The 14,187-nt window shown below is 44.3% G+C and overlaps 1 protein-coding gene across 23 annotated transcripts in view; it reads left to right on the forward strand.

The window, feature by feature from the left end:
• Window positions 1–11,779, forward strand: part of Tlk (Tousled-like kinase) — a 127,115-nt gene extending 115,336 nt beyond the window's left edge. For 12 of the 23 annotated variants that reach the window (XM_077658650.1, XM_077658642.1, XM_077658649.1 and 9 more), the window contains 7 exons: window positions 942–1,023; window positions 1,107–1,198; window positions 1,340–1,429; window positions 3,711–3,880; window positions 4,216–4,466; window positions 4,863–4,970; window positions 8,505–11,779. In XM_077658650.1, coding sequence (XP_077514776.1) covers window positions 942–1,023; window positions 1,107–1,198; window positions 1,340–1,429; window positions 3,711–3,880; window positions 4,216–4,466; window positions 4,863–4,970; window positions 8,505–8,636 — 925 coding nt within the window. In that variant the 3' untranslated portion in view covers window positions 8,637–11,779. Of the gene's footprint in view, window positions 1–941; window positions 1,024–1,106; window positions 1,199–1,339; window positions 1,430–3,653; window positions 3,881–4,215; window positions 4,467–4,862; window positions 4,971–8,504 lie in introns of all 23 variants that reach the window. The other 11 variants (XM_077658635.1, XM_077658646.1, XM_077658647.1 and 8 more) reach the window with 1 other exon arrangement.
• The last annotated feature ends 2,408 nt before the right edge of the window (window positions 11,780–14,187 follow it).

The following is a 14,187-nucleotide window of genomic DNA, read 5'->3' on the forward strand; positions in this document are numbered from 1 at the left end:
GTTGCAGAGGCAAGTTTAACTGAAAGAAAGCGTGGTGCAAACACTGGAGCAGCTTCACTTCAATAAAGCAATAATGCAAGCTGAGCTCTGCATACTCTACTGCGAAAGGTGTACTATAGCACACTGAAAGATGATAGAGGACACTTGTACCTTGGATATTTTTCTGTCTCTCTCTCTTTTTTTATTTACTAAATGCTGCCATTGAAAGAGCTGCAAAAAGCATTTTGTGCGTATGAGCCTGTTAGAAATCGCTGCCTTTTGTCTGTGTGGCCTAATACTAGTTTCCTTGGTGATATCATCAGTTTAGGGCATTGGGATTGGTATTTTCTGTTCTGGCATGACACTTACAAATGTGTATGTAGGACCCCCACAATGCTGTTGCAACACAGTAAACAGAATGACAGTCAATGACATGAATCTAGGAGTTGTGAAATGCGACATAAAAAGTTGATGTGCAGTGACAGTTTGGATTGTAGCTTTTGATAAGTAGGTAATCTGATCACAGTTTGTCTCAGAAGCATTATGGCAGGTTTGTTATTAGTTGACATCGTCCACATAAATTCACTGTTTTTTTTTTTGTTGATGCGTTCATTATACTTTCTCTAGCATGCTGCATGTAAAACATTGTAAGGGCATAACATGCAATCAGAAAACTTTGTTGCTAAATTAGTAGAGTTTAAATCATTGCTCTTTGTAGCTTTTTGTGGACATTTGGCATTATTACAAATTACGTTTAAAAGGAAAACTAGTGTACTTTTGCATGTTATTAACTTGATGACATTTGAGTGTGTGACTGAAGCTTCTTTATCTTTAGCAAGTAATGTCCAAAAAATGTGTTAGCCCCTTTTTTGCAACTAGAGTGAAGGATTGGAGTAATGCATTCATGTCTACTTACATTGGGTTACACTGTTGGGGAATGCTAATTCCGAGCACTATTTCAGGTTTAACAATCACCCTGTCCTAAATGAGAGGTATCTGTTACTAATCTTGTTGGGCAAAGGAGGCTTCAGTGAAGTTCACAAGGTGAGCATTTGATTTGATGTCATGGTAGTGATTTTATGAATTTCACAACTGCGAACTTAAACATACAATTTTTTTATTTTTAGGCATTTGATCTTAAAGAGCAGAGGTATGTTGCCTGTAAAATCCACCAACTAAACAAAGACTGGAAGGATGACAAGAAGGCAAACTACATCAAGTGAGTTCACTGGTCCCATTCATTGAAATTCGTGGCTGTAATGTCTGCGGGGGGACATAGTTATTGTTCTGTCTTGCCACAGTATGAGAGCAAAATGCCTGACAACAATGCGGCAAGTTCATCTGTGCCTCTTTATTTCAGGCATGCACTGAGGGAGTACAACATTCACAAGTCCTTAGACCACCCCAGGGTTGTAAAGCTTTATGACGTCTTCGAAATAGACCCCAACTCGTAAGTGGCCTTCTCCACTAACTAAGGCTTTGCCTTGCACTAGCAGAAGCTTCTGGATTCTTTCGTGGTGCTGCAGCTAATGGCTTCTGTCTCTTTGGTCCTTGCTTTTTCTTTCCTTTCTTCTGCCATTTAGGTTATCACCTTGTGGGGGGTAAGCTTTTGTCATGTGCATAATAAAAATATGTTACTGAAAATGGTGTTCTTTGCTTGGTAGGTAGGCAACAGATCCTTTCTCTAATTTTTAAGCAACTTCAGCATAATGCTGTGCATCACCAGCCTAATGGTCAAACAGTGGCAGAGATTGTGGTGGTTAGTCATGTGTCTTACGACATAGGAGATGTAGATATTGCTCTCATGACTGCACGACTTGCATTACTCAATCACTTTCATGGTATTCAGTGCTTTGACTGATGGCCAATGGCACTGTTAGTTAGGTGCATTTTGAATGGGGGAAAGGTTGTATTGTGTGATCATTAGGGAAAACTGACAGATGCTTGCTCAGTCTATTAAGTTTAATTATTGTCTTCATGGTGTTTCGTCTCTTCATTGTATGTTATGCTGGCTTTTTACTGTGTTTCACTTTTGACTTTTTACAATAGTGGAGGGGAAGCAAGAACCTAGTTAGCACATTTTGTAAACTGTGTTTTGGTGCTAGCAAAAATAGCGAGAGGACACAAGCAGAGAGAATGCTGTGGTTGTTGCTTTAGCGGTCAGTATGCTTGCATTTCTCTTGACTATTGAATTTTTGGCTCCGAGTGCATCAGTTGCATGTTGTTTATTTAAGTGCCTTTGTTGCTGTTCTTGTTGTAGTTAACTGTTATCACCATCATCATAATTTATTGTTTTCTGCTGTGTGTGTTAAACATGTTCCTACTGTAAAACCCCGCTGTTAAGTTACCGGGTGCTGCGTTTGCTCGGCTGCTGAGGTTTTTTGAGTCAGTCCCACTCAAGCTTCTATAGAAACTCATGCAATACAGACTCCGCTGTTATGTGTGACAACTGTCGCAGCGTTCCTGCATGCTACACCGCAAATGTCGCTTTGCGACAGTGCTTTGCCCTGTGCTGGCACTTTCACAACCAAAGACCAACGAAAGCAGGATTCTATTCCATCAGCGCTTAGCCACCACCGTGTTCGGCGGCTTCCGGCATGTTGCACCTATGCTGACACCGAGCGCTTTTTAAGGCAGCGTGAATCTTGTTGTGGCCGCTGGTGCAGTTCCATCACTGCTGTGGCATCTGTGCGAACAACCGAAGGTGCAAATACGAAACTGCCGCAGTTAGCACTGTACCGGCAGCACTGTATGAGATACAGTTGCCTGGGTTGGCTCTGAGGTGTTTGTCATCCACGTTTTCCTTGTTGCCTGCTGTTTAAAAACGCAGTCTATAGGTTCCAATAGACGAGGACTGTGCAGGATTAAAGCTGCCTCCGCGAAAACAGTGTAGAAGCGCACCGTGCTCAGACTTGGTCCGCTTTGCGCTGGCCCCTTTGCTGATGCCTCTCTTTCTCATCAACAGCTGCTCAGGTAGATGGAAAGCCATCACAGGGCGTTTAGGACATCCTGTGCATCCGAACGATAGCAAACGCTGCTCTTACTAAATGTGAAGAGGGGAGGGGCAGACAAAGAGACTTTTTCCTTACGCACTCTTCTCGGCTACTGTGTTTCACGGCTGGTATATTTATTTTTCCGCGGTCCCATGTAAAACATAACAGCGGGGTTCTACTGCACTGTGGATGGGTGCAAGAGAAAACTATTCATTGTGCTGTTCATGTACTCTGTACACTTATGTGTAATCAGTTAATGTATTATGTTCATTTTTTGCATTCTTGCACTCTTTTAATTCATTGTGCATTGTTTCTTAGTCATATTTAGCACACACCTTGAGTGCTGTGTTCTGTTGTTGTTGTTGTTGTATTTATGCATAACCCATGGATTATGTTGGTTCTACCCTGCCTACCCACACAAGCACTGCATTCCTAATTAAATGTGGTTGAAAAGTGAAAAAAGAAGAAAATAAAGAATTGTTATTATTGCTGTATTATACATGTACTGCTACCACAGTCAACTGCTTACCCTTCCCCCAATATTTTTTTGATGCCCATCTTTCAGTGAGAAATCAGCAGTGTCGGTTTGTTCACTGTCGGTTGTGAGCTGTTCTGTTGAGCCCTTCTGCGCTCGTGGCTGTCTTCTCACCATGTGTGTGTGCGTGCATTTCCTTTCTGCAGATTAACATCACATGGAGCAACTGAATTTGTGTCCTCCACTCCCTGTTGTTTACGCAGCTTTTGCACAGTGCTGGAGTACTGCGACGGCCACGACCTGGACTTCTACCTCAAGCAGCACAAGTGCATCCCCGAACGGGAGGCACGCTGCATTGTCATGCAGGTGGTGCATGCCCTCAAGTACCTCAACGAGATCAAGCCGCCCATCATCCACTATGACCTCAAACCGGGTGAGCGGCTTTGCATGGCCTCATTCGCTGTCCCTGTGACCTATGCTGTGCATCTGTGGTGCTTGTGCATACTGTCAAATTGGCAGTGGCTTCTGTTGTGCACTGCAAAACACATGTATTAGGGAAGGGACCAATGACCAAAGCATACTCCAAATTGTTTGCATGAGACTGGCGTGTGAAGAGGACCTATGTAGGTGCATAGCAAATGGTTGCGTGCTCTCGTGGGACGTGCTCTTAATTAAGGAGTCTCAGATGGCTGGCTGGGAAAACATTCCTGCTGTTTTTTGCCTGCTTTTTTTTTGAAACAGTCGGTTCTTATAATGCATGATTTGCAGGTAACATCCTTCTGGGCAGTGGTAGCCTAAGTGGTGAGATCAAGATCACAGACTTTGGTCTCAGCAAGATCATGGACGATGACAACTACAGTCCTGAGTATGGAATGGACCTAACTTCACAGGGTGCTGGCACCTACTGGTATTTGCCTCCTGAATGCTTTGTTGTGGGCAAGACGCCACCGAAGATCTCTTCCAAAGTCGATGTCTGGAGTGTGGGTGTCATCTTTTACCAATGCCTCTATGGTAAAAAGGTTAGTGTCCTTTTTTTTTTCTATTTTCCTTTTCCTTGGTGTGAAATTTTTAGCACTTTGCCTGGCTGAATGTTTTTGTGTTGCTTGAAAAGTGGTCTTCTGTGAATTGTGTGTAGGCATAACAAACCAGGGACCTGTGCCTTGCAATATTAACACCAAACATGGAAAGCTCACTTGAAACTAAAAGATTAAGCTAACAAAAATGTGGAAAGATGGCGGTTGGGGATCCAGTATCGGGAGGCTTATTTAAATAAGGCGGAGATACAAGGCTCAAAACATTAGTATCCATGTATGCACATTATGTGCTAGCTTTACACTAGCCACAATTCATGTCTCTTGTACTCTTAGCCTAGTCATAATTGCTGTGCTTATGTTGCCTGCACTGGCCTTTTCTAGCCTTTTGGACACAATCAGTCCCAGGCAACCATTTTGGAAGAAAACACGATCCTGAAAGCAACGGACGTGGAGTTTCCTGCAAAGCCTGCTGTCAGCAACGAGGCTAAGGTGAGTCCTTGCCGCTTGGGCTGGATAGTAGAGGGCAACAATGGGTATGCCAGGAGCATTGCCACTGCGGTGGCTCAGTGGTTATGGTGCTCTGCTGTTGGCCAAAAGGACGCGGGTTCGATCCTTGCAGCGGCGGTCGCATTTTGATGGAGGCGAAATGCTGGAGGCCCGTGTACTGTGCAATGTCAGTGCACATTAACCTCGGGTGGCTGAAATTACAGTTGAGCCCACTTGTAACGAACCTGACGGTTGCGCAGATTGCATTCATTGTATCCGAGGTTCATAGCAAGTGGACTTCTCATTTTACATACACAAGTGCGAAGTCCAATGAAACTGGCGTTTATTTCTGACAAAAGTTCGTTATGTTCATCAGCTTCTTTGGAGGAGACCTTATCATAGTGGTTTCCAAGTCATCAAGAGCGGCCATACTTTATGTTCCTTGCCTAAGGTCCTAAGTACCTACAGGTAAGCTGCTTTACGAATAGGATATAGCCAGTCATGGTTGAAGCTGGACATGATTTCACCTTAGACTTTGCACAAGTAATTCCTGATGCATTCCACAGTCAATGCCATCCACATGAAATTCCGCACCAGCGAACAACTATATCCAAACTGGAACAGTGCCATTTGGTGTGTGAACTGCTGTCAGCACGAGCTGGAATATGCATTGATGATAGGACATCTTGCACTTGGAGCCACTTGGACCTTGCACTTGGAATTTGGTGGTGGGAAGAGCGCTGTTGCTACAGGCAGGGAAGGCAACACTTGGTGCATTGCAAAGTTACCAAGCATGAGTTGGAACACATCTTTTTTTCGCTACGTCATGGTCGAACTCAACAAGTCACTTGGCAAACAAATTGTGCTCAATACCCATAGCGCCATTGGAACTTGTGCCTGGTTGCATGCTAGTTGCACTGAAACCAAAAAGTCACGTATTATCCAGGTCTTCGCGTTCAGCCTGTAGCGTACGAAAGCGTCACTTCCAAAGCATCACAGTGCGCAAGACTTGCCGATGACAAATGGCCGCCGCCGGTTTCTGCCATCAGTGCAGATGTCGCCTTTCAAGGCAAGCGTTTCCGACAGTAGCATTTCGTGAAACTGCTGTTTCGTGAACAGTGTTTCTCTTCTCAGTGCATTTATGGGTCCCCATGTTCCTTTTGGGGGAGAGTGTCACAGGCGCTCGAGACGTCCTTCCATCTCTATGCGAGTTTTTCGACTGCAGGACCAAGTTTAAGGCGCCTCCTCGTTCGTTGTAACCGGTTTACGCCGCTATGGTTGTTCATTGTATCTGAGATGGAGCCCCATTGCCCTAATGCATATTTTGGTGGTGGCACCGCTGTCGTTCATAATAAACGGGCGTTGGTTATAACTGCAACCATTATAAGTGGGCTCAACTGTATCCACAGCCCTCCGCTATGGCGTCCCTCATTGCCTTAGTCGCTTTGGCACGTTAAACACCATAAAACCAAACCTAAACTTCTAGCAGTGGCAGTACCTTGTAGGTATGATTTGTCGTCTGTGTGCTGATTTTTTGGCCTTTGGAGGGACTGATTAACAGTCATAACAGTAAAAGAAGAGTCTAGAAAATTTCTTGCGGATGAAAACTTTGTTCTACCTGGAGTAATTTGAAAGAATGACTAATGGTGCTCTGCCTTGTGCGGTTCTTGTTTGTGCCTCATAGCCCTCTCTAACGGGCACCGCGAAGGCCTTTGAAAATCGGGTCTTTATATCCGAAGGAGTAAGGAGTGCAGCTACACAGCAAAAATGTTGCGCCTTTGCCCCTAAGGGCCTTGGAGGCGAAGGCGCCCGTCCGAGACCTTTGGAGCCCAAAGGCGCGGCCTTCGAGAACCTGCGATGGCAGTGCGTCCAACGTCAAAATGTTAAAGCAATTGAAGAAAAGTAGATGCAGCCAACAATGTTTGAACACATTTTTTAAAAATACAAAAGGGGTGTCTGGCTTTGCTTTTTGTATGGGTGTATATATTTTATGCCCAGATTTTAAGACAGTAAAGTGTTGCAGCAACACCGAGTGCCCCGGGTGGCAAAGGCAATACACAAAACCTGCTGCTGCTGATGAGAGCAGCTGTTGCAGTTCTTTCAAGCAAGCAATTATAATGAAAAAAAATTGTCTAAGCTCAACGACTGAACGAATTCCCCAGTTTAATTTTAAAACACTCACTTTGGCCTGCTCGAGCACAGCAGCGGGTGCTAAGCCTCAACGACTGTTTCACCTTTGAGCTGCACCGTGTAGCAGCATCTCTGCTCTTTAAGCTTTCGCTTCTTTGGTGAAAAAAAGGTGCCTTTGCTGGAAAGGCCTTCGCAAAGTATAATACGTAGTAGTACTTTCAGGCGGCTTGCGCTGATATGCCTGTTGAGAAGGTCTGCCAACCAGACATCAGGTAAAGAGGCAGCGGACTTTGAAATGATAGTTCTCTTGCGACATTCATTGTTTGATGTAAGAACTTGCAGCAAACCATTTGTACCTGGTGGAGTGTTTCTGGTGGTCTTTCTCATAGTCACGGATGATGCATGGAGTAGCGCGAGCCACCCACATGTGCTGCCGCCCTTGCCTTGCTCTCGAGCCAGTAGGAAAGAGCCACATTAACTTGTGGCCAGCTGTTTGCAAATTGGCAGAAGCTCAAGAGGGGCACCTGGCTTGCAGAATGCATGCATGTGACTACTGTCTAGCTGGTTACGCTTGTCACCTTATTGGTATGATGGTACCATTAGTCACTTGCTCGTGTGGTCTTATTGCAAATACAAACTTCTTGCGCATTATGAAAATTAGCACTTTTTTTTATTCATTGCCCATGGATGGAGCGCAGTGCGGTCATGGTTAGGCCTCACTTGCGTTGGCTCGTCACTTGGAAGGCATAAATTAACAGAGGAATGCGCTATAAAAAGGCAATAAAAATATGCCAGACAAGCAGAAAATTTGGAAAGGTTGCTCTTGCAGTGAGGTATCCACACCTGAAGCATGCTGTTTTTATGTCCAAAAGAAATCGGACTTCTGGAATTCCCTCTACTGGTCGCAAACATGTCAGTCCTATGAGAAAATTCAGTTCCTCGTAAAGGTCCGAAATTTGTCAGCTGCTGTATGTCGCTTACCGTTACCTGCCACATTATCCCTTGTTCTGCATTCAAAACCTCGGCATGTAGTCCGGTGTGCCCTTCAGTTGACGATGTTCACTTTTGCTGCCTTACTTCACCACGTGAATCGTGAATGTGTTGTGAAATGGGGTCATGCACTAATAAGTTTTCATGTTGTGTGACCAATCTTTTTATATTCTTAGTGTGAATCCAGCTGAAATGATTTGCTTTCAGTACATATTATTACTGCATCTCCATGTTTTGTGGTTAGCTTGGCTGTAGAAAGGGACTAGTGTTTTTGCAGTGTTTCTTTTCATGCGGACAAATGCCCGTTGTCAGATAAATGCCTGGTGGTGTAAGATGATTCGAGACTGTAACTCAGTTGTCAGCACTGCTGTTGGCAGAGACAGCATTCCAAGAACTGCCTTGTTTCTCTTTCCGCAGCAATTCATCCGCCGCTGCTTGCAGTATCGCAAGGAAGACCGCATTGACGTGTTCAGCTTGTCCAGTGAGGAGTACCTGAAACCAAACTATTCGAAACACGGGCGGCAGGCCAGTGCCTCTGACAAGTCGTAGCCGCTGTTGGGGGCTTAATGGCTACATATGAAAACTAGGAGGAAGACAAAGATACAAATGAAGACGTGCAGCGGGAACACGTTGGGCAGACGACGCGCCGCCACCACCGTCAGCACCACCAGACGAGCAAAACCAAAACAGTGACGGTTGCGCACTGCTCCTGGAGCAGTCCCCGGCAGTTTGTTGTTGCTGTTGTTCCGGGGCGTCTTCTACTGCGATCAGGTGGAGACAGCACACTGCGTTCCTCGCCACAGCAGCAACGAGGCGACGATGACGACATGAGACATGTGCGGCTGGGGTCTGACTGTGTGTGTGTTAGCGGAGGGAGGAAACGCGTAACAGGACTGGTGACAGCGTGTCCCTGCTCTCCTCCCTCCCTCCCCCATCCCCCTTCCCACACGCATCATATATTCTCCTCTCTTGCTGCCTGTGCTCGCTTGTCTCGACGCCCTCAACGTCGGGGTTGTGCATACATGTGTGTGAATAGGCATATATGTGTGTGAGAGGGAATTGGCCTTCTCTTCCTGTACTACTTCTCTTCCCCTCACTTGTCTAATATACCCCCTATCTCTCTCTCCCCCTCCCTTTCCTTTTCCGTCTTCACTATCATGAGATACGTGCTGCCAGCTACTCGCGAGGACTGCTGTGAGATATGCCAAGTACAGATGGACAGATGTGACCAATGAGCTGTGCTTGGTGGCATGCCAGTTGTTCTTTTTTAACATGCTCTATTCACTTGTTATGAAGCCTGTGAAATATTTTGAGTAGTTTTTCCCCTGGACATTTGAATTGTTTTTTTTGTTCCAAAGGCAAAGCAGAAATCACCCAGTGAATGAAATGAAGCAAGTATTTTGTATTGCCTTTGGCATTGTTTCGTCATTTGAGAGAGCTTAGGGTGACCTAGCGTGTACTATCAGTGCTGAAAATCTATCACAGAGGCAGAGGCGGACACAAAAGTTGGAAAAATGAAAACTGTGGTATCCTACTTGGTTCAAAAGAGGCCTGCATTTTTCTTCTGGTGTCATCAGATGAACCACTCACTTGATGAATTGGTCATTTCATCTTTGTATGCTTGGCATTTTGATTTCATTGGTACAGCATTGAGCGCTTGCCATTTATGTACGGTGAAAAATGATCACTAAAGGCCGCTTCATTTTGTTGTTTTCTGTGTGCACAACTTAGTGTGTCATTTACAGAAAAGTTTGTGGAGGTGATTACCGCCACCACGGGCCACACTGCTAAACCTTTTATGCTACTATTCTACAGTTCTGCACAACTTGCAACAGTGTTGCAAGCAGTGCCCTTTGTTGGGCTTATAGTGCAGTGCACCTTATTTCTACCTACTTTGTGTACTTTTGTAGCAATGAATTTTACAAAGCATGTTTTGTTCCTTCAAGGTGGAATTGGTATTATATGGTCTGAACAGCCATTGTAATCTAGTTAAACAGGGAGGGGACCTGTAACTATTTTGGCTGCTGCAGTTCGTCGAGCATTTGGCTGAATGCCGAAGAAAAGCAACTAATTTTTGAACAAAACTTTCAATCCATGTTCTATACATTGGCAACTTCTTTTTCCCCTTGTAAGGAGCCCGATGACAGCAATTTTTGTGGAATTGAGACACTGGGTTTTGGTTTCTGGTATCACTGACCATGGGCATGTGCCGACATGCCTTTTTTTTTTTCCCCCCCTATTCACCTCATCTTTCCACAAGTGCAGGCACCTTTGTGCAGAATCTGGCAATGCACTGTTGACTGGACGTGCTGTTGCTTGTAACCTGTGTGCAAGTGGCCCATCCCACGAGCTCCTTAACACATTTCCGTTTTGCTTCTTTTTCGAGCACTTCTGCCAGTGCATAGTTGTGGCTGTCAACCATGTTTTGATGTAATTCATGTTCAGTCCTTTATTATTATTTTTTACTTACTTTGGAGGCTTTTTTTCTTCTCTCTCTCTTGAATGTACAGCAATCTAGTGAGCACTGGCAGACATTGTAGTTTTAATGTGTGTTAAGAGTTCTGTGTTGAAAGGCTGTACGTAGCAGGATTTTTTTTTTTTACATTATGAGCTTTACACTCGCAATGCTTTTTTTTTTTTTTTTTCACCCATGAGGGGAGCAATGCAAACTGTTTTGTTGATTGAATCTGTTGGACAGACTAGACACTTCTTTCTTGATGGAAGGGGCTGTATCCTTTTAGAGATTGACATTTTTTTTTTTGTAGAAACATTCACTTGCGTCTTTTTGTGTGATGTTGAGTCAACTCGGGGAGCACACTTTCTAGTCAAGCCCCATCATCCTTTACAACACCACCCCCTTTCCTCCCTCTCTCTCTCCCTTCCTCTTTACATTAGTTGTTGAACCGCACACACACACACACACTATATGAACAGTGGCACGTCTTGCCCATCTCTGTACTACTCTGTGATGACTTACTACTGCCGGTAGGAAAACCACGTTCTCGAGACAGACCACTGCTGTCTCGAGATCATGGAGCTCTTGGGATGGACTAGCCAGGAGCGAATGTATGTAAGCATGATCATTGTCATTGTCATTTGCTGCTTTCACCTTCCTCCATTTTTTTTGTTTGTTTTTCTGCCATGTTGCAGTAGAGGAAACAAAAGAAACTTTCTGTTAATATTTTCTTTATTCTTTAGCCTTTTTTTTTTTTGCCTGCTCTCCGCTGCGAGTGCTGTGCCACGAGCAGACTCTGGGGAGTGGCGGAAACAAGTTAGTGCTGCTGTTGTGCAGTGCACTTAGAAGAGAAGAAAGAAGAAAAGGAAGAAGGGAGAGTGCTTCGTTGCGAAGTGTGTACAAAGTGGTGTGCGCGTGTGCAAGCTGTGCTCACCTCCCCGTCTCCTCTCTCCGATTTGGGCTTGTTGGTACATAGCAGACATTTTTTTAAAAGTGAAGCAAGCAGGGCAGCACAGAGAGACTGTGCAGTGTTGCTTTGCCCGCTCGAGGACTGCCGGCTGCTGTCGCTGCCACCACAGTGATGATGGATGCGAGGGGCATGCTGCGTGTTTTTGTTGGGAGTGGAAGGACTTTAGCCGACACAGATGCACCATCTCCAGATTCCTCTGCGGGGATGTTTCTGTGTTTATTTATTTTTAAGTTTTGCCCAGTAAAAACAAGGAAAAAAAAATCTGAACTACTGGTGGTTTCTCGTCCTTTCTTGTGGTCAGTGTGAGTTCACTTAGCTGTTGCACACTGATAAGGTTGTGACTTTTTGTCCAGGCCAGTCCCAGAGAGGTAAGTGCAGTGTGTGGCATGGTGACTGTTTACCTGGTAAGTCGTTGGTTGGGTTAGAGTGCATACACACCAAACAATTTACCTTTGGGAAAGGTATCCCTGCTAGTCTTGTTGTAATAAGTCTATCCAGAAGTGCACAGATGAGGCTTTTTGAAGCTTAAATGCTTCCAGTGCCATTTGCTCAACTTTGACAGGGTTGGGATGACCTTTTGTAAACTCCACTTGGAAGGTTTCTCACTTATGGGTTTGGGGCCAGCGTTTTGCGTTTTGGACACAGAAGCAACATGCATTTGCACGGAAAGAGTATTTTGCACGAAGTTATTGACCGCGGCGGCTGCGTTTTTATGGAGGCAAAACGCTAAGGCGCCCATGTGCTGTGCTATGTCAGTGCACGTTAAAGATCCTCAGGTGGTCGAAATTATTCCGGAGCCCTCCACTACGACACCTCCCTCTTCCTTCTTTCACTGCCTCCTTTATCCCTTCCCTTATGGCGCGGTTCAGGTGTCCAAGGATATACGAGTCAGGTACTGCGCCATTTCCTTTCCCCGAAAAACCAATTATTATTAGTAAGTTATTGCTGGGGGATTGTAAAACTTAGTAGTAGTAGTGCAAAGTTACGGGAGTACCTGCCTGTTGTAGATGGCTGCTAGTGTGTAGTACTTGTATAAAGGGTGTGCTTTTTCATTGTTTACTCTAAATTGAACTCTGCGAGTTTGTAGAGAAAAAAGTGCGCAATGGCTTTGTAATTCGAACTGCTTAAAGCACCCATAAAACCCTTGTTACACGTCAAGATCAATGGATTGCCCTTCAGAGACATTATACATGCCAATTTAACAAAAAAAAAAGGACTGCATTAACACAAAGTGCCAGCTGGGTTAAAAATGGCATTGTCAAGGGAGAGAGAGAACTTGCCTTTAGGGTAATGTTTTTCATGGTTGAAGCAGTGTTTGTAATAAGCAAATTGATTGGCTGTGCTCTGTACATTTTTCATAAGGTATAATGCACAGAGCAAGGTGAAGTAACCCTTGCTACTTTGCTAAGAAAAAGCTGATGAGAGTCTATGCAAGTTTCAGCCAAGCTCTTCCTAAGTATTCCAGTTTTCATGTTCACGAGTATGGTTATTCACGGATAGTAAATGACTTGCTTTTAAGGTCTTCCTTGAGCACTGTTCTTGACCATTCATTGCACAAGGTTTCTCCAGCTTTTCAAAGCCTTGGAAAAGGGGTGGGGGTTGAAACCTTAAAACAGTCTTGGGGTAATGAAAAAAAAAAAAAAACTGCTGGATGAGCTCGAAATGAAACCACTGAGCAAGCCACGGGTCTATTGGTGCCAGCATGCATTTCGCAATAAAATGTGAATATGGAAGGAAGGAAAAAATTCCTCGGCCACTGCAGCAAGGCGTCAATGAACAATAAGTTTGGTGGCATAATCGTACATTCTCTTGGAAATATTTCATGCCTAAATATAACTGTTCTGGCTATGTGACGGCTCATATTTGGTTGCTTTTTGTGCTGAAAACGGTACGAGTCTTTAGCATTTTGCTTTGCTTACGTTTGGTGTTCTTGAGCTTTTCAAACTTCAACAAATACAGAATGAACTGGCTGGAAGCTTGGTCTTCTATTTTACTTCTGCACTTCTTGAAAACACTTTACTTTAGGGATTTGCTTCACTTGATGTAGGATTCTTTTTTTAACTGGCACCGAAATGTCCTGAGAAGTCTATTCGTGTTGGCTGCATTTTCTGCTCTATAGATACACTGCCACTGTTTATACTTCGCAGTACAGTGCCTCATAGCAATAAAAAAAAAAAGTTCCAGCTGAAGATGATTATCAGGTGTCTGGACTAAATGCAACAAAGTTATTAAAGAAGGCTTAGTGTCCTAGGCAAGCGAAACAAACTCTGTGCTGTTGAGAATCTTGTGGCCTAGTCTTCAGTATTTTTCTCATTCTGCGATGATAATTAGTTGGAACTAGGCAGCATTTGGCATGAGAAAAAAAAAAGTTTACACAGTAGTTCTAGATCACCTTGAAAAACGGGCGGCTGAAATGTTTGCAACAAGGAGTCATTCATAGAGCTTTTATAATTGGCCTTAAAACAAAGCGCACGAAATTCAAATCTACATGAGTGCCCCAGATGCAATCTGAAAAATCCACTTGTCTCTATACAAATGCAAAGCACAATTGGAGACTGCATTCCGGAAATAAGCAATTTTTTTTCTCTCGCAGCTCATCTTGGGGTGCTCGCGTCGCACCACTGTAAGTGGTAAATTTTGAATTTCATGCGCTTTCTTTTGGGGCCATTAGGGAA

This window comes from Amblyomma americanum, chromosome 3 (genome assembly GCF_052857255.1).
Source record: "Amblyomma americanum isolate KBUSLIRL-KWMA chromosome 3, ASM5285725v1, whole genome shotgun sequence".
Lineage (NCBI taxonomy): Eukaryota > Metazoa > Arthropoda > Arachnida > Ixodida > Ixodidae > Amblyomma > Amblyomma americanum.